General features: G+C 36.3%; 1 protein-coding gene and 2 long non-coding RNA genes across 3 annotated transcripts; all 3 read right to left on the bottom strand.

The window, feature by feature from the left end:
- Positions 1-527: 527 nt before the first annotated feature.
- Positions 528-11707, bottom strand: LOC124171432. The gene is made up of 3 exons (XR_006867714.1): positions 11516-11707; positions 10399-10490; positions 528-568 (listed from the first exon to the last, which is right to left on the bottom strand). It is a non-coding gene; the product is annotated as an uncharacterized LOC124171432 (long non-coding RNA).
- Positions 1208-2920, bottom strand: LOC124171431. Its single transcript, XM_046550604.1, has 4 exons — positions 2643-2920; positions 2241-2424; positions 2054-2150; positions 1208-1711 (listed from the first exon to the last, which is right to left on the bottom strand). The coding sequence occupies exons 1-4, from the start codon at positions 2856-2858 to the stop codon at positions 1705-1707; spliced, it is 504 nt and encodes a 167-aa protein (XP_046406560.1). The 5' UTR covers positions 2859-2920; the 3' UTR covers positions 1208-1704.
- Positions 2994-3946, bottom strand: LOC124171433. Its single transcript, XR_006867715.1, has 3 exons — positions 3752-3946; positions 3445-3658; positions 2994-3350 (listed from the first exon to the last, which is right to left on the bottom strand). It is a non-coding gene; the product is annotated as an uncharacterized LOC124171433 (long non-coding RNA).
- Positions 11708-20565: the final 8858 nt, after the last annotated feature.

The raw sequence follows: 20565 nt of genomic DNA, 5'->3' as shown, positions 1-20565 counted from the left end.
ACAAGCCTTATTCACTACAAATAGCATACCTCATTCATACGAAACAAAACATACCTCATTCACACGAAATAATACGCTTCACACAAAGTAACAACGCCATTCACAATTAATAGCACACATTCATTCACCATTAAGCACGTTCTCTATCGCACACTGACTCAATTACTCTCATATACAGACATATATACTAAATACCATTCTCACACACAAACTAAATCCCATTCACTCATTAAAACACAAATTAAATCAAATTATTCAAAAAATACATGAGGCATATACAATCGAAATATGCAAAAAATACGAAAAAAAAAATAATCTAAATCTTCAGACTTCGGATCGCCGCCATTCTTCATCTCTTGAGTCTTAAAATGGGTCATATATTCCTATCATGTCTTAAATTCTTCACTCTTCAGTTCTTCAATTCTCAATCTACACAATTTGTTTCCTTCTTCATAATTGCTGAGTTCCTGAGTCAATTCCATTGGTCAATGTAGAGGCATTCCACGTTTATTTAATCCCTAAATCTCCTTCTTCAAAGTCCATCATTGCAAGCTGCCTCTCTCTGTCCCTGTTGATAAAACAAATTATCCAATATACTCATCCATGAGATAGAAAGGTCACCTTGTACGGCACAAAGGTTATTATTCTTGATATGACCAAGTAGAAAAAAATAAGAAAGGATACGATTGAAAATAAAAATGGATTCGACTTCCTAGATTAAGCTTTATAAATAGTGGAATAGTATATTAAAAATTAGAAAAAAAATATTCAGTGTCGTTGCTGAATATTAGATCCCAGCCAAAAGCTTATACCCAGATAGCAATGCAAGCTGGAATCAAGCTTGATTCAAGCTTGACTGATCAAGGCTGCAAGCTTGCAGCAACCTGGAAAAAACAAGCCTGTTCGCTTGATTCAAGCTTGAATCAAGCTAACTAGTCTCCACCAGTCAAGGTTGTTGCAAGCTTGAAAAAACAAGCCTGAATCAAGGGTATGACACCTTGCCCATTAACATGCCAATTAATTAATTTATTAAATTCTACTTACACTAGAAAGTTAGTTCTTGAAAAGGAAAAATAAAATTTACAGGAAACATCAGGCCATTTAAAAAATCCCAGTAAAATATAGAAGTTCTCGTATTCAATTAAATCAACATATAAACTTATAAGATGAATTTAAAAAATCCCAGTAAAATATAGAAGTTCTCGTATTCAATTAAATCAACATATAAACTTATAAGATGAATAAACACCTAATAACACATCCCAGTCCCAATAACTAGTGTATTGTGGTTATTAACAGCTGAAAGCAATACAAGACTAGACAAAAGCTATCACCTTTTATAGGCTGAGTTGATACAGGGGCACTAATTTTAAAATTTCAAGAGTACATATTTGGCATAAAAGATTATTTATGACTAAAAAATTGATACTTCCTCCCCTCAATTCCAGAAAATATATTCGTAAATCTAACTAATTGTCATGCCTGGCTAAGGTACAATGGATGAAAAACATTGCCAAATTAAGGAGGAGAACCTAATGGCAGATATTTTAAGACCAAAATTCCAAATACTTATGTATACCAGGGCACTAATGCAGGAATAAAATTCAATCTTTAAGGCATGGATCACTTTATTTTTAATACAAAAAAATACAAAAGTCTCTTCATTCAGAGCTCACTCTGGACTTGGTGCAGGCTTGCCTTCCTTCATTTCCTAAAAAAAACAATGGATAATGAAAATAAATATTACTAGCACAAACTGGTAAGACCTTAATTTATTTAAATACAAATAGGTATATAGGAGTCATGAGAGTCCCAAACACATCCTCTAATGCCATAGCCTACAGTTGTGGGTCAAATGAAGAGCAAGAAGATTCATGAATCTGATGAAAGAGAGATGGGACTGTTCCACAAATTCATTGTACAGTGCCATCTCTCTTTCTAATAAGGATGTCGTTCCGCTACACCTTGCCTGACTCTTTACTTTATTACTTTTATTCATGAATCCATTTTCTCATCACTAGCAGTAGTGCATAACAACAAAATCATACGATACCTTCGTGTGCTACGGTGCTTTGCTTGCTGCAACCAGAGGCTGATGCTGTCTTTTATTAAATCATCAGTGCTGTCCTTGAAGCCTTTTTTTACTGCTACTATATGAAAGAAAAATGAGAAATTACACACACTGATTCATATAAATATCTCATACATGCTGACTATGATAATAATAAATAAACACTTACAGTGAACCATATTGCATAAAGGACTTGATTTAAATGTCCTTTTCTTGAGGCATTCATTCTCCTTTGATAATAACCTGCCAGTGTAGGAAAACTGCGATGCCAAGTCATCATCCATCACCCTTCTCATAACATTGTTCACAGCACTACGTGCATCCTTCCCTCCAACTGAAACAAGGACCTTTAGCTAAAAGAAAAAAATAATACTTTCATTTAGCATAAAATATAATAGACAATAATCATGTATTAAAATTGCACAATTGTATTACATTTAACATACCATAATGACAAAACTGAAAATATCTATGCAATTTATCTCATTAACAATAAATGTGACATCATCACTTTTAAAAATTTTATTGGTACTTATTTTTTATAACATGCTTCTGTTGTCTTTTCACTCACAAATTTCCTGGAAAAGTTCTCATCAGTAAGTTTTTCCTCCAGAGAATCATACCCCTCCATAGATTTCATTGGCAGCGTGCCAATGAGTGTTAGATCACAGGTATTCTGCTCCTGATGGCATGCCTGGTTTGCCAGAACCTGTGACATTTTTTTGCTAATTGAGGACAGCTCCTCCACCACACTGGCCAAGGTGGCCTGAAGTTGCCCAATAATCATCCTGTCACTGGCTACAGAAAGTTTTAACCGTTAGAAAAGTTGAGGAATCACCCATTTCATAATATGATAAAATGTTTTGTCACTGATAACATCAAAATGATCAAAATTAAACCTAACATGTTAACATATCCGAAAAAGATGAATGTGAGCTGGTAGATGTTGACTGTTCTTGCATGGCCTCCCAACCAGTAACCCTCATTTTTTTTCTCCCCTCAGAGTATGGAAAATCTGCTACTGAAATACTCTCCTCTGAGGGTTCTGTCCTCTGAAGAGAGAAGGCCTCAATTGATGGATACGCCGGGATAAAATTTTCCTTCCTCACGTGTCTTTTCTGTTTCGGTGCTCTGTGGGCGTCTTCTTCGTCACTTTCTTCACCAGGTAGTGTAAGCACTCTCTCTCTTCGTTTTCTTCCCTGACTAACTTCCTCATCACTCGATAAGTTAGATGTGTCCTCTGCTAGACGTAGTTTACTCCTAGCCTCAGTATAGTTTTCTGCAAGAATGAATGTACAGGCCATTTTATCACGATGACATAAGGAAACAGAAAATTAGATAATTCATAAATAAGAAAAGTATACCACTCTTACCAAATTCTCGGAGTATTCTAATTGGGTAGGAATTCCAATTGTACCCTGGTTCTGCCCTCATTTTTATCAACTTATCTCTCTTCTCGTCTGTCGATACATTTGGATATAAGCAGTTCTGCCTATCTTTTTTTATCCAATTCAATGGGACTATTCCCAACGCATCGTCTTCTTCTGTAAATTTAACAATTGCAAATTCCATTTAAATTGGATTTTCCTGGAAAAAAGTAGAACAAAATGTATCCTTGTTAATAATCACATTTCAAAATATCAAAATGCATTTACAAAACTATACAACACGTAAAAATACCTTGAGATGCACTAGAGGCAGGGCAACATGACCAGAGCCATTCTTTAATGGCAATAACACCAACTTCTCTAAAATTTCAGTAACTGATACCATTTGGACATCTGATAGGTCACAGACCTTATATATACCCAATGAGGAGCTTGGGCAAAAAGGATGAGTATAAAAATCAGTCAGAGTCTTAAATTGCTTGCATACAATTGCCATTGAACTCAAAATTGAGGAATAGACAATATTCGAAATGAGAACTATTCCCCCATTTTTTAAACTGCAACAATTATTGGGGGACGAAGTTGTTAACTTGAATGTTCTGAACTGCATGCCTTTATACTGTCTTGATTGGTCACAACCTTGACTCAAAGGGCCTGAGGTATGGGGAAACATAAAAACTGGGAAGTTGTCTTCAATATTTGAGTCTGGACAGTTGTTAAACCACACATTCGACCTTTGCATTTCCAATATTCTCTTAATTACTTGCTGAAAAGGCCTGTCGCTCTTCCTCACCAGTCTCTTCATAGTGTGAAGAAAATTTTCAAATTGAAAAGCACTACAATTGTCCAAGGGGCCAAATGTAGACACATCATCAGCCAGATGTAGTAACCCATGGAAGTTGTGCGTGATGAACTCCTGGCCATATATATTTTTAAAAGTCTTGACAAAATGTTCAAGTAGTTCTCTTGCGTAGTTCTGATGCTGGAAACAATGCTTATGGCTCAACAGTATGGTGAGAGCTATATTCAGACTAATAAAATTATTATACAGATCCTCAAAATCGGGTAGTAATACATCCTGCAGAACAATTGGCCCTGTATAAAGCAAAAATTGTCTAAACTCAGTTCCTTTCCATCTTTTCACTTCATTAAGTCCTCGTGGTCGTCTGGCAAACTCACTTGGAATGAAAGACTTCATTTCAAGGATATTATTTGAAATATCATTAATGAGCCTCTGCTGCAATTTCAAAGGTACTGGGGCAAACATCCATATAAACACAATTGTTCTTGTTACTCCTAGGCAAACTAAATGCAGGTAATCTAGCGGAAAAGATTTTATGAAATCTATTCCTGGAATAGCAGTAAGAGCGGAATCTTTCACATGAAAATTTTTATCAGTTTTCTGCAAAAATCCCTCATTAGTTCGAGGAGTTACGGTAAAATTTGGGAAGGTCATTCTGTTTTTATACAGAACTCCTTCCTGAGTACATCTGGTGCATGAACTGTACCCTGTATGTCCTTTAATTCCTAAAATGAAGGACTTGGCAGGAGCATCACAGCAAAACCCTTTCAGAACTACTGATACCTTTTTGCCATTGAGAATAATTCCGTCTTGAAGTAGCAGTGAAACATCTTTGATAAAATCTTTTAGATAATCATGGCAGTCAATAGGTTTTTTTTTGCCATAATAAACTCCAACAGGAAAAACCTTTGATTTCAATGATTTAACATTTAACACTGATGCCAAAATAGGCCATAATTCTCCTGCGCTGCTCTTAAATAACGGAAGCCCATCAATACCAATGAGTAAATCGATGGATGCAACGGACTCTCTTACTTTCGACCACATTCTCTGTAAGCCACTTTTAAAACCAAAATGGTAATAAGATCCAGGGTCAACAGGACGCGAAGGCACAGAAACTGGGGTTTTTAATAGAGTTCTACCATCTACTGGCAGCGACTGAAAACAGTCATGTTGTTTAAGGATGCAAAGCAGAGCTGAAAGTGCCACTGTGGTGACTTGGAACTTGATGGTCCAATCTCTTAAATTAGCAACTAAAGTATCTTTCTCAAAATTCATTTTCCACATATCATCTTCCGAATCAGATGACGATAATGGATGCACATTATCTTCTACAGGGTAATGGCCAATGTTGATGTTAACACCAGTGTCAGTCTCTGCACCTGAGGAGTCAGAATCAAGGTGTCCCTGACTACAGCCTTGATCTGGTTCACTGACAGTGAGACTCGAATCGCACAAATATGTGGCATTATTACTACGGTTCTCCTGATCCTGAGTTGGGTACATCTTTCTGAGCCTCTTCAATTTACCATGCCGCTTCAATTCCACGAAAGATTTTCGACAAGACATCTCTGCTACCCTAAAGAAAATATGCAATGGACTCAATATACCATTCCCATATACTTAGGAATCAAAAACCTTAAATTTAACATTAATATGAATGGGATCCATTGTTTAGTAATACTTTTTACTACCTCATCATATCCTAATATCTAAATTATATTTGCAAAATTTTGCATGCATGCATCATTTAAGACAATCGTGAGTCCTTTCATGTGCCATCCCCACATAAGTGGACTAATATCATTATTGCATCCGTGTATATTATTATTTAATGTGACATTCACTCTGACACTTGGCAAGATATTACACAAAGGTAAATAAATTGTCTTTCAAAAATTTATTTACCTTTTTTTTATTACCCAACTTTTGAAATTGATGCAAGAATCTTTCCCAGACTTTAAAAATTCATCAAAATATGAGTTAAGGAGTGTTCATGGGAGCCATTTCTGCACAACAAGCAGTAGAAATCCAATAAATGTATTTTAAGTAAATGTAAAAAAGAAAGCTTTAACCCAAGGACCAAATTACAAAAGTGAGAAAATCCCTCAGATGACTAAGATCATACCATGCTAACATGAAAAGCAAATATAAACATAATCACAAATGAATATAACGTGATCTTTGAAAATTATAAAACATCAAAGTCCGCTGCCTGGGCTACCCTTCGAAATGCCTTCAAGGATTCGAGGCGAAAAGGAGTCGGTGAGAAGTAAAAGGTTAATCCAAAAAGTATTGCATTGATTAAAGCCATTCCCATCAATTTACGTAACACAAAATATCTTAAAATGATGTAATTTTCCACAATTAGAGCCATATCCGGGACGATTTAGAACTATCAAATCAGAGTTCAACTTCAAAAGCAAGTCTGTGCAGCTATATCTATTTATTCTTAAATCAGACAATGTAGCCCTAAAGTGAGCTCCGTGACGGCACTTTACGGTAACGCGACGCTTCTGCCATTTTTTCATTCTGAAGTGACGTCCATGAAGCTGAGATAGCAGACTTTATCCCACTAAATACACACTTCAGCCTAAGTACCGTTTACGAATTCGACCATTTACTTTTACACCAATTCAACATCATTATCTCCACACCTTCAACTTCACATCGACCCTGAAAACTTTACGGGAAATCAGATTTATCATGAAGTGTATTTTCATCAGTAATAGTATCCTATAGAACATTATTGGCCCAACTACTATTCGTTCCTTCCGGCCAAAAACTTACTGCCGGATTGGATTAGATCCGGAGAAAATATAAACATTCCCTTTCGTTAACAAAGTATCGCTATTGGTAATTAAAAGATGTGAGAGGGTGTTACAAAAGCAGCAATTGAGAGTGATAGAAGGCAGAAAACATTCTTTCGCACAAACACTCGCGGACGTGTTTACACGCACACAACGGACTTAGACAAATTGGAGTAACTTCCATAACACTTTAAAATAAATACAAACGTAAAATACGCATTACATGTAGTTAACGCGATGCTCAGGCAAACAAGACCACTGATGATTTAAAACCTCAATGGAAAAGAGGATAAATTCTCTGAGCCACAGAAATGTAAATTTACAATAACAAACGTATTAAAGAAATACTCTTACCTCAGAGAAGCCCAGGAAGGATGGATCACCTCGATGAACAGAAAAATCTTGAGCCTCCCGTTTGCTTGACGCAATTAAGATGCAGCGTCCGCTCACCAACCACGTGGTCGCACCGGTTTCCCACAGATTTCACGGTTAATTAAACCGTGGATGACTTAAATGGATGACTTGTATGAATGAAAATAGTAAATATGAATGATGAATTAAAGGATCGAATGGATTTGTCGGTACAGGACAAAACACGAGCGGTGATGATGCGACAAAAAAGAAGTGGCGATGATGTGAAAAATGAATGAGAATTTCGTAATGAACAGGATGATAGGGAATATGATATGATGGATGAAGCTCTTAAAAGAACTGTTTGGTTGTTTAAATAACCACAAAATCTTCGGAAAACCGCAAGACGTTTCACTCGGCGCAAGTACACAAGGCAACGAGGCTAAAAAGAATGACCGATTGGTTGGGGTTTCCACGTCGAGTCGCACGAGTTATATCGTTACGTGATTGTTTCCCAGCGTTCAATTTCTGTTGTACGAGGCTATGACGTAAATAATTCGGAATTATTCAGAATTTTAAATTGATCAACACCAGCATTCTAGTTCCAATTGATGATTTATTCGTTTATAAAACATTAGGAACATATATATGTCGTCCTAAGAAAATATACACCTGTATAATATATGCCGCATGATGATTCGTTTCATGATTATAACCAGATTTAGCTGGGAGAATTCTGCTAGCATTAAGGTAGACGACTCAATTGAATCATCTATATTAAAGTTTGCATCATGCTAAGATTACTGCTGACCTCTGCATATATACAGTACTAAATTTTGCTTCATATTTTTTTGTACATGATAAGGGTCAAAGGAGTCGGCCCAAATTTACACAGCAAGTACCTACTCGTGTAAAAATGGGCGAATTCTCGACTTATTCCATTACACCAAATTTCGACGAAGTATACACGATTAAAATTCTCCCCGTGCTGTATGGGCTGCACCTCGGGCAGCTGCATCACCATATGAGTTGTGAGTGAGTGAGCTTTCTGACCAGAAAATATTTCAACCTTGACATCACAAGGGAAAATCAAGTTCGGCAGCTTGACATAGGCTTGAAAAATTCAACCTTAACATGACAAGGGAAAATCAAGTTTGGTAGCTTGACATAGGCTGGACTCAGGCTTGAAAAATTCAACCTTGACATGGCAAGGAAAAATCAAGCTTGACATAAGCTAACATGCTATGTGGGTATTATCTAAAAATATTAATTTATCATCTTTGAAAACACAATTTAAACGAAGACAAGCTTAAAAAAGGATAACGAAAATTAATTGAAAATGAACTATAGTTTTTATGTAATGGGGCTTACAGGATATCTGTTAAGAAACGTAAAAAATAAATATCTCCAGGAATAAATGAAAATGCATGGTACCATTGGACGGGGAAATTCAGCGATGATATTAGATTCGCCAAGCCTTTAGGGTCCATGTGGTGAATTAGCAAATGATATTGACGTATGCAAGGATTAACTGACATTTTTAAAGCTTGAAAAAATAAATAATTTGCACTTGTCTAAGTACTTAACCACAAAAATTGGAGCGTACCTATTTGAAAAATTAATATTCACCGTTACACATCGGAAAATGTATAGAAATCAATACATTCTGACGATGAAAGTACAGAAAATTCAAATTAAATGAAAAAAGACGTATAAATAAAAGGAATGTGAGTTTACTGTTACTTTCAAATTTTACCTGTATTCTCGTGAATGGCGTAAGGGTCAATTTAATCAAATCGGATTTTGTGCACGAAAAATCGTTTCTTCCTTATGACACATGGCGTAAATCATCATTTTTTGTTCAAACCATAGTGTAAGTATATAATTACTCTATGTTCAAACTGATATGAAAAATATGGCTTTCTTGAAAATTAATATTAATTTCACTGTCCAGCCACAGTGCAATTATTAATATTATTCGTTAAAAATCTCTGGAAATCCGTTATCAATGTAATGCATATTCATTTAGATTTTGTCAAAAATTGCATGGTGAGATAGGTATTATAAAATATTTTCCTCCCCAATATTTTATGAAATAATATTAATTTTTATACGTCATTTAGAGTTTCATGGTACATAGTTATGTACCCTTCATGTGATTTAAAAAAAATTTACATAGTCATACTAATTTTTAATGCATCAAATTATGTCCATTAAGTGCACCATTAAAGAATTTGACGCCAAATGAAGCCAGAATGAAATTTCTTTTCAACCACAACAAAAAATCTATTAATGGGCACCTTAAAATATCGATTTCGAAAAAAATAGACTTTTCGGCTCAGCTCTCCGTGGAAATCGATTCTCCAGATCAAATTACAATCACGAATACATTTTTCGTCATTTTACTTTCGCAGAGGTGGAAATAATACTCTCATGACTGAACGAGAATTGAGAAAAATTGAGCCGTTTAATGAAAATTCGTACTACTCATCGTTCAATGCTCATTTTCAGCAGTAATTGACTCAGCTGACAGAGTTAATACCAAACTTATGTTGGGCTGAATTTCGGATATCCGCCCTAGGTGAATGAAAAATACTGGTGTTAACGGTAAGCGTAAGGGATACTACAGAAGAGTTGAAGAAATCGGAAGAATGATTCAAATTCTTTTACTATTATTGTAATTTCATTCTAATACTCCTTTCAATGCACTCTATAAAAACGGCAAAAAATGAGGAAGTTATTAGGTCTCCGAATAAAAAACACACCATTGCCTGAAGCTATTTACGTGTCGCTACCAAGGCCCAATCAAAGCAGATCAATTGCGATGTACCACAACGAACAAGCCAAAGAAAAATAATATTACTGAATTTAACGATAATAAAATTATCCTCTCTCTTTTTTTTAGAGTTATTCACATCGCACACTTTTAAAATAATCAACGGACACAGAAAAAATGTAACTGAATGATTTTCTTACCTTTTGGCGTGATGTCACTGCATTATCACATTCCGGATTAGCGCCATTTTTTCCGACAGCGCACTGCCATAATCCTCTGCGATGACTTGCAGCTGATGAGAGAGAAACGGGAATTGAATTTACTTCCGTGGACTCACATTAACTCCATATAAATGTAATTATAATGAATGGGACGCGAGAATTGACTTTCTATTCAGCCATGCGCTAATTGTAATTGCCTATAAAGTGCATATATTACCTCTTCACGAAAATTTTAAAAGGTGATTCCTTTCGACAGAGAGGAACGAGAAGAAAAATCTAATTTTTAAAAGAATATTGAGGGTTTTGTTCAGAGTGGTTAACCAAATTTTAGAATGTATGGTGATTTCTAACCTGAAGATAACTTACATTCATGTTTCAATGCTTTAAAGTAAAGTCTCTGCAAAATTAATTTTGAATTATTTCCATTGAATCTATAATTCAGCAACAGAATAAGTGTTATATACGCATAGAGAGGTATTCAAACGTATTCACAAAAAAGGTATATTCCGAAAAAAAAAAACTTTTGGAAATGTTTTCGGAAAGATTCGAACTCAATCATAAGGAATTGAAATAAATCACCAATATGAATCAATCATCGGACAGATAAATGCAGCGATTGCATATTAAAAAAGGCTTCAAAATAATAAAAAATAAAACTGATTAGACGCAGTGATCATAACGTTTCCGCGTGCTACGAGGCAAAAAGATCTTTAAACAAAAGGAATGCACTTATATGTATTATTAAGCTCAGAGAATATAAGATGTATTTAACAGACACAGAAAAGACAAAAAATGAAGTAGCTATTCTAAATAATATAATGTGCATCAATAATTTGAAAAATATAAACTCAATCGGATGCAGTAAATTTAATAATAAAAGCTTAACAAAACGTACTGAACAATCCATTCCATTTTAAATCCATTTTAAATTCATTATCAAACTGAGGTTCTAAACTTATTATGTTCATAGGAGACATTGTAACATCTACTCGTCCACAAAACATAATTACATAAACCTAACGATGCGATGAAATATAAAAACCAAAACAGCATCCAAGACATCAATGGCGAAATATATTTAAAAATTTATTCTTACCGATTTCCATGTAAGGAATATCCTGGCTGATTTTTCTTCAGTTCCTGCTTCAGTAAACTGATTATCTCATTCTTCAGATGTCTTCATATCTTCGGCCACTGGAATATCTTCAGCCTAAGGAGAAAGCGGGTTAGTGCATACAAGGAAAATAAATCACCCTTCCCCCGAGGAATCGCATACACCCCAATGCAATGCACGGGAAGTCATCGTGACACAAGGAGGAAATTACCACTTTTCCATCCAAGTGACACAGTTTCATCCCCGTACACTGCAATGGTTTACAGCGCATGCGAACCCTCGGTTCGACACAAAAAAAACTAAAATTAACGCCAGCTAAAAATCCTAGCCTTACTCGACGCAATGATTCATAGCCATAATGGCCAAAAAGCTAACCTAGTTTTGAAGCTGGGGTCCTCTTCACGTGAAGTTCTGATGACCTAGACCCTGGGGAGAGAGGGAGAGAATACATACAAGGAAAATAAATGACCCTTCCCCCGAGGAATCGCATACGCCCCAATGCAATGCACGGGAAGTCACCGTGACACAAGGAGGAAATTACCACTTTTCCATCCAAGCGACACAGTTCCATCCCCGTACACTGAAATGGTTTACAGCGCATGACAAACCTCGGTTCGACACAAAAAAAACTAAAATTAACGCAAGCTAAAAATCCTAGCCACACTCGACGCAATGATTCATAGCCATAATGGCCCAAAAGCTAACCTAGTTTTGAAGCTGGGGTCCTCTTCACGTGAAGTTCTGATGACCTAGACCCTGGGGAGAGAGGGAGAGAATACATACAAGGAAAATAAATGACCCTTCCACCGAGGAATCGCATACGCCCCAATGCAATGCACGGGAAGTCACCGTGACACAAGGAGGAAATTACCACTTTTCCATACAAGTGACACGGTTTCATCCCCGTGTAATGCAATGGTTTACAGCGCATGCAATACCTCGGTTCGACACAAAAAAAACTAAAATTAACGCAAGCTAAAAATCCTAGCCTTATTCGACGCAAAGATCACGGCCCTAAAGGCCCAAAAGCTAATCTTATTCACTTGCTTTCTTCTTAATGTGGTCCTCTTCTCTTGTTGTCTTCTTTCTTCTCCTCCCAAATTTGGAGGACACACGAATCGCACTCGTATCTTTTCGCCGTTCATTCGATCAAAACGCAATTTTCGCTCAAGCGCGCAACGCATCGTATAAAACGCAACGTTCACACGCATATCGGGTCGCTAGTTTTCTTCGAGGTCTCATTGCTGTCTTTTCTCTACAACATCTTCCTGTAACAGAGCTGGTTAGTGCACATGAACATGAAGTACAAGTATGCAAGTCACCCAAAAAATGCATCACAAAACAAAAAAATCATAATAACCCACTAAAAATTAATAAACACGGTACCTTTTTGCATGCCAACTTAAATTTTGTATTTTTGGCTTTTTCCGTCTACACTTTTCTACCTTTTGGTATTTTTGGCGCCTTTTGTAAATGTGATTTTTTTCACCATGGTCTTGTGCGAATTTTCTGTTCGCGAGAATTCTCATCCTAAAGACTCATTTATTTTATGAGTCCATAACCATATAATAACGTCATCGGATCCGATTTTACCAATAGATTAATGCAACTCATACCCTATCACACCAGTTCGTCCCTCTTATTACAAATATCAAAGAGAGGCCATATTGAAACCTTCATACTTTGATATGTACCTCATCCTGTAATGGAGCTGGTTAGTGCACATTTATATAAAATACACATTCGATGTCACCCAAAAAATACATTACAAAACAAAGAAACCATAACCACACGCAAAAACATGCTTAACTTTTATGTACATTTATGCCTGCCTACTTAGGTTTTGTATTTTAGGCCTATTTTTTGCCAATTTTGATACCTTTTGTATTTATGGCGCCTTTTTAATATTTCACTCTTTTCACCATGTGTGAACTTTCCGTCCACGAGAATTCTCATAATAAGACCCATTCACTATATGGGTCTATAACCATATAATAACCTCATCGGATCCGATTTTTTACCAAGAGCTGAATTCAACTCATACCTCATAATACCAAGTCGTCCCTCTTGATTTACACTCATCAAAGAGAGAGACTTCATTTTACCATCATACCGCGGTACATATAACAGTGCTAATTAGCTTTTCTTCCGATGAACTCTGTTGGGAAAGACACAGTATATTAACAGCATGAAAGAGAAATCACTGAATTGTATTAAAAACCTCAGCTATAAAAGGCCTTCTGCTCATCACTGAAAACCATCCACTTGATAGGAGATCCATCAGCCGCAAACACGACTTCCGTAGTCATAGAAACACCTTGTATCTTATTCCTTGTGTCAGTTTCCTTAATACTTAAGATAACCACACGAAATCTTTACTCCTGGTAAACGGCTGTCTTTGTCCACCCTGAAATAAATAAAAATGATATTGTAATTTTGAAGTTTATTTGTAAACTATCCGTAAATATCAATATTAATCAACACATTTAAGTTATATGCCAAATGTTTATTGCCATTTCATGCTAGTTAGTTACATATCAATTTGTTTTCAATATTTGATATGTGTTCTCGTAATTTTAATTAGGCAACAAAACAGATTGCTGTAATCCATCAAACGATGGAAAAAGTCAGCACCACGCGTTCAAAGTCCCCTTGGATAAATATTTCATCTGTTGGCTGGTTACCATTCAATTTTTAACAAAACTTGTAATGAATTGCGGTAGTAATAGATTAATTGCACAAATTTTAACAATTGTTGTGTAAGGTTTCTTAGGGAATATAGAAGTTAATACTATGATTTGTAAAAAATAATATTACCGTAAGTATTTAAAGAGGGTTTAAAATTCGGGTTTGCGAGTTGGTGCAAGATTTTACTTTAGATTCACAATGTAGAAGCTTCATAGATCGACGTGGTATAAGTAACTTGGCGGAAGTCGGCGGAAGTATCTACTTTATCTCTACGTTTGTGTAAAAAATTGGCTGAAAAAATGCTCCATCATTTTGTTATAAATCCATGGATATTGATGAAACAAAATCTTTGCAAACCCTCCAAACGGAAAATAAAGGAGTTTAAATTAAGATGGTATAACATTTTTGTCTATAATAATATTAATTAAAAACCACTGCATGAGAATAAATTAAGCTCTTTCAGAAAAAAATCGAGAGTGGTCGTTTTTCGGTAAATTTGTTCAACTTTTGCCTCAATGAAATTGTTAAAGTGAAGGAACAAGGAAGAAATAATCTTGAAGGTTATGCATAATATATTGGAGAATATATATGCGAAGTTTCTACTTCGTAGCTCAAAAAAATCGATTTTGAGGTTTTGGCCAGCTTTTTTTCGATTCTAGCTCACTGTGCTTCTGGGCCATTTAAATTACATCACGTAGAATACACCCGTATGTCTCTCTTTAATCACCGTGAGCTAAGAAAGTTTTCATAAAGAAATTAACGAAAGCAAATTATAATAGTCGAATCGTAATTCATCTTCCCATTGCAAAAAATTATTAATTCTAATCATCATTCCATTTTCAATGCGTTGGTGATACGTAATAATTAAAAAATAAAAAGCATACTTTCTTGTATGCTATGTACTAGCAATGAATACAATTTTTTTCACTGCGGTTGTAGAAGGTTTCTCAGGTAAAATTAAGGCTATTTCTATGGTCTATAAAACCATAAAATTACTGTAATTATTTCATCAAATTCTATAAGGTTTGTTGCAGAAGATGTTTCCGGAGAAATTTATCATTTGTGGAGCCCAGAGTGGGGTCTCGAACTTAATATGAGCAAATGCATGCCGATGCATTTATCGCCGAGTTTGTCCAACTTTAACCATGTTTATGGGGTGGATGTTGTGCACAGAAGGGCAACAGTCGAAGGTAAGTACGTAGGAGTTAAGATAATCTCGATCTTCTCGTGGGGAACACATAGGAGGAATATTTGCGGCATAGCCCTGAAGTAATTAGCATCCGTCAAGCGTATTGTGCGGAGATTTTCGGATGAGAAAATAAAAGAAAGGTGCTATTTCGCACTCGTCCGACCACACCTAGACACCTATGCAGCGATATCAAATGTTATCCTGTGCAGATATACTTAATCCGCGAACTGCATAAACTATAAGGCTGCGCGGTTCGTCAAAAAAATTGCTACGGGCGTACAGACAGCGTTACTCAGCTGTTAAGCGAACTAGGCTGGGAGCCGCTGGAGACTCGGAGGCCGCGCGCTAGGCTCAGATTGCTTGAACAATAGGGTGGTTTCCTATTATTTTTTATTGCGTGAATCGAAAGATTATTACTCCTGGAGTACACATTTCACACTTTTAGAATTTTAAATGACGACATCTATTTTTCGCGATTAAATGAAAAGTGAAAATTTTCAAGCGCGCGAAAACGCGACGGCTAAGTGTGAATGCTGCCAAAACTCCGTGTGACGTCGTTCTGGTTCCCGCTTGCGTAATTGAGGTGACCTTGGGGCGACGGTTTAGCGCTGACACGACCCAGGATGCTAATAGGTAGCAGAGTACACTGCTAGCTGGTAGCGCTTGGCTTAAATAAGATTATTAATACCTTATCAAACGAAGGAAACTTTCCGACCTTAGCCAGTTTTAATTGGTGATTATTAAGACATGTTTCCCTGAGCTCTGTACCTCATGCATGCATTGGTAATCTCAGACGACGTGAAACTCCTATCCACTCGTATAGAAACTAGGTCCCTGTGACGCAATCCTGTGGATTTTCCGCATCAATTCATAACTTTTGATGAAATATGGATTTATCACTACACTTCAAAGACAAAATAACAGGTAAAACAATTGAGTTTTGAAGATGAACGGGCTCCAAAGCAGGCGACGATGCAGAAATGGGCAAGTCAATTCATGGCGACGATATTTTGGAATTTGTGCTGAATTATCTTCATCGATGAATGGGATGAGGGAAAAACATTAACAGGAAAGTATTATGCATCGTTTTTGGAACAGTTTGTGGGATAAATCAAGAACAGCGCCCTCATTTGAAGCAGAAAAATGTCTTCCTTCAACGCAGAGTTGCACAACTGTTCAGAGTCAATAGCCAGAATTAGAGAATTTAAGTTTCAAGTATTACACAATTCACCGTATTCACCAGATCTGACCTCTGGTGATATTAATAGTTTTACAACTTGAAGAAATGACTTTGCTGACAAAAGTTTGCGTATAAAGAGGAGATCATCCCTAAAAACCAATGACTATTTTGAAGAGATCTCTAAATTATTCTTTTTGAACGGCTTAAAATGCCTGGAAAAATGTTTACAAACCTTTTTGTGGGTGAAATTAAGAAGGCTATAATGAAAAATGAGGCAATATAATTTGTTTTTATACCTATTTCTAAAGATTTATTGAACGACCCTTGTAACTGCCTAGAGAATGCTGACTTTTCGGAGAAAGAGAATGAGTTGTGGTTGTGATATTCCAGGATTCGCAAGAGTGAAAAGAGAAGAAGGGAAGCATTGGAAGAGATAAGGAAAGTGAGAAAGCGACGATACTGAAGTTGAATAGAACAACAATTTGACAGTCAAAGGATACCACCAACATTCTAGAGACCATAACGAATTCAAGGAATAACAGCGGGCGGACATATTCCGTAACAACCTTCGTTCTTGAAGGAAGACCTCATTTGAAATTCCCACATCTCTAAGGGCTTGTTTACACGGAACAGTGACCCTAACGAGTTAATGTATGAATGAATGAACGCGAGAATGAACACGAAAATGCATCGTATGTATAACCACACAACTTGTGTGAATGCATTAACGGAAAATAGAGCCTCTTCTAGTTTGGATTATTCATTCGGGGAAGTTCTTTTTTAATCAGACGAAGTGAAACATATCCTTTGTTTACCGCGTTACTATGGTAGATGCGACCACGAGAAGAAAATATAGGAAATTGACTGAAAAACAGAGAGATTTAAAATAGCACGCTTTCCTCGTACTATTAATGATAGCAACGGTGTCTCGATCAATAAAATTAATTGCGTAAATCGCTAGGACGACTCATTTAATGCTTATCCATTTTTATACCCTTGAATGGATATGTTACGTGAATAAATAGCCGTTGATTTGGTTTTCCCTTTGCGTGACGGCGGACTTGCATTTTGTTTTGATGCGTAATATTTTTATGACCGTGTGGTGGGCATGTGGAGATGTCTTGTATGCTGGATATTTGCGATTGGTCCAATAATCAATAACAAAAACTAATTGGGCTTGGATCGCGTGGATATTCCGTCTCAACCTTGGTAAACGACAGACGGCTTCTCTTGAATGTCTTCATATCATTCCTCAGAAAGATTTACCGTCAGAAGGGAAATCTTTCGATTTTACCACGGAGCGATGATGGCGGTACGGATTTTGCAGAGATACTTTATTTTCCACAATAGTACACAGCGTATAAGGCCGCCAGGGTAGGTGATAATGAGGAAGTGTTATGATAAGTTGGAAATAAGAGAGGTCTTTCAAAAACGTTAAGGAGAATACGGGATAATGTTATTTGCCACACCATCTACATCTGAATCTACGTACTACCCCGCAAGCCAACTAAAAAACGTGTGGCAGGTGGTGTTAGTACACCAGCCCTTTGCACATAAAAAGGAAACTTTCTAACGAAAGTACGACTGGCATTTATTAAAGCCCCTTATGGTTCGGAGGAAAAACGAATTCCCATTTCTATCCTTTCGGCAAAATATCTCTCCTAATTTATCGCTTCTATCGGACCTGGAAATATGGTGTGGCTCTAATAATTATTATGTTCTCCGTGTCGCTCTTAAATATATATCCATTCTCACTAGCTCAAGCAATGTAAGCCTAGCGCGCAGCCTCCGAGCCTCCAGCGGCTTACAGCCGAATTCGATTAAGATCTGGGTAACGTTGCCTGTACGTCCGTAGCGATTTTTGACTAACCGCAAAGCCTCTCTTTGTATTTTATTCAGTTCGCGGATTAAGTCTTTCTGCAATAAATCCCATACGATATCGCTGCATATTCTAGGTGCGGTCAGACGAGTGCGAAATAGCACCTTTCTTTTACTTCCTTCTCCGAAAATCTTCCCACAATATGCTTGACGAATCCTGATTTCTTCAGAGCTCTGCATATGAATCCTGAGGGATGATGGCCTGATGAAGAGAATCGTCGAAGGACAAGTGGATGGAAAGACATGAAAATGAAGGCCCCGAATGAGTTACTTAAGACAAGTAATTAAGAGAAAGTAAAAGAGAATAAATACGTAAATATGAAGTGAAATACTAGACTAGTAAACGCAGTTGAGAAATGAGTCATCCTAATGCTTGGGTCCCTAATGATTTTTCACAACGATACTCATTATATAAATGTTCATTGGTGATATTATTATTATGATCCCTGAGGTATTGAGAATATTTCTTCATCCTTCCGTATTCTATGAGAGAAATGTTTAAGAATAAATCAGAAACCACTCTGATAACATCTCGCTTCGGGGACTGTTCTATTTTATATCCGATTCTACGTTCAAATATCTGTCAAAAATCATTTCTCGTTACGACGACGTCTAAATTTTGGGATTCTATCCCTGAGGACTTAAAACAGAAAGGTTCCAATCATGCTTCCAAATATGAATTATTAATTAATTATAAATTATATTAACACATTGCTCTAATCAAAGCAGTGCTACATTAAACTCTACTTAACAAAACACAGCCTACAGATCTCATGCATGTGGCTAAATTATAATTATTGTCTCTTTTTTATGTCATAATAATTTATTTATCATACTGTCATATCGTCATTACTTCTACGGGCTCTTACGAGAGTTCTTCATTAAAAATAAGATATTTAAATAACAATGCCTACTTTGTTCAATGCGATGTGCACTCTAATGTCGCTAAACCCCTAATGTCTGTTTATTTATATCAAACGTAATATATCGCATAGCAACAAAGCAAAAGGACCGATATAATATACAAAATCCTATAAAGCTACAAAATAACTAAACCAAAACAATTAAAAATGTAATTAGCATGCCACACTTGTGTCTGACTGTTCATGAATGTACCTAATGAGCTTTTTTAGCCTATCATTGTAAATAGAGTTTTGCTTCAAGGGTGAAGGCCGGAGCATAAATAAGATATTCTATAATATTATATTCTATGCTCAAAGGGACTCATTGCTATCATCTGTCTAAAGACTGCTTTTCGTCTTCGAAACCTTTCAGAGTCGATAGATCGAAGGAGTTGGTTTGGACTAGGAGTGAATTTGCACGAAAGAAAAGAGAAAGTGCGAAGCATCGAAAGATGTGAGCAGAGCGAGAAAGATGTGAAATGAAAGTGGAATGGAACGCCTATTTTACTAATAAATACATCGACAACACCTGTATTGCACCGACTATAACACGAATTAAGCTTGGAGCGGGTAGCACATTCCGTCTCAACCTTAGGTGGCATTGACTGCATTTGAACTTCCTTCATCTCGTTTTAATAGAAATAAATAGCGTCCGAAAGAAAACCAATTTTCCCACACAGCCGTGTTAGCGGTGGAACGAATTTTTGCGGGATACGTTTTTTCCTCAATAGTCCATAGCCTATAATAAGGCCGTCGCTGAGATCGAAGTATAGCAATCGCTAAAGGAGATGATATTCCAAAGAAGATATAATTTATATCCTCAACTAGAGGATTAACTGGTCTATATTAATGTGACTAATGTATGTAGGAACCCTATTACAAGGTTCTGCAGTAAAAAAAACGAGAAAAATAAAAAGGAAATAGTCTGCAAAACAGTAAGACAGTTCACAAACGGCACGTGAAGAGTTGTTTTGGAAGAAAATTGTAGAATATATATTATACTCGTATCAACCATTGGAAATCAATCGCTATTCTCCACTCTTTCTGACTCCATTATATTTACTCGCAAAGATAAGGTAAGTGAATATTCCATTTCATTAAAATACATTTCACAGTATATGGACGTTTTTCAAAAACGCATTTAACGAATGTCAATTTTCATAAATTCCACGCATGAGCCTTAAAAATGTTGGGA

This window comes from Ischnura elegans, chromosome X, assembly GCF_921293095.1.
Source record: "Ischnura elegans chromosome X, ioIscEleg1.1, whole genome shotgun sequence".
Classification (NCBI taxonomy): domain Eukaryota; kingdom Metazoa; phylum Arthropoda; class Insecta; order Odonata; family Coenagrionidae; genus Ischnura; species Ischnura elegans.
The sequence above is the reverse complement of the archived record's forward strand: the minus strand, read 5'-3'. Positions and strand labels throughout refer to the sequence as shown.

Bases quoted from the DNA above. Each gene is read 5' to 3' on its own strand.
- LOC124171431 (XM_046550604.1), bottom strand. From the start codon at position 2,858: ATGATTATTGGGCAACTTCAGGCCACCTTGGCCAGTGTGGTGGAGGAG. The intron at 2,425-2,642 runs GTGAGTGAAAAG...TTTTTCTTTTAG, and splicing joins AGAACTTTTCCAGGAAATTT to CTAAAGGTCCTTGTTTCAGT. The intron at 2,151-2,240 runs GTAAGTGTTTAT...TCTTTCATATAG, and splicing joins TTTATGCAATATGGTTCACT to TAGCAGTAAAAAAAGGCTTC.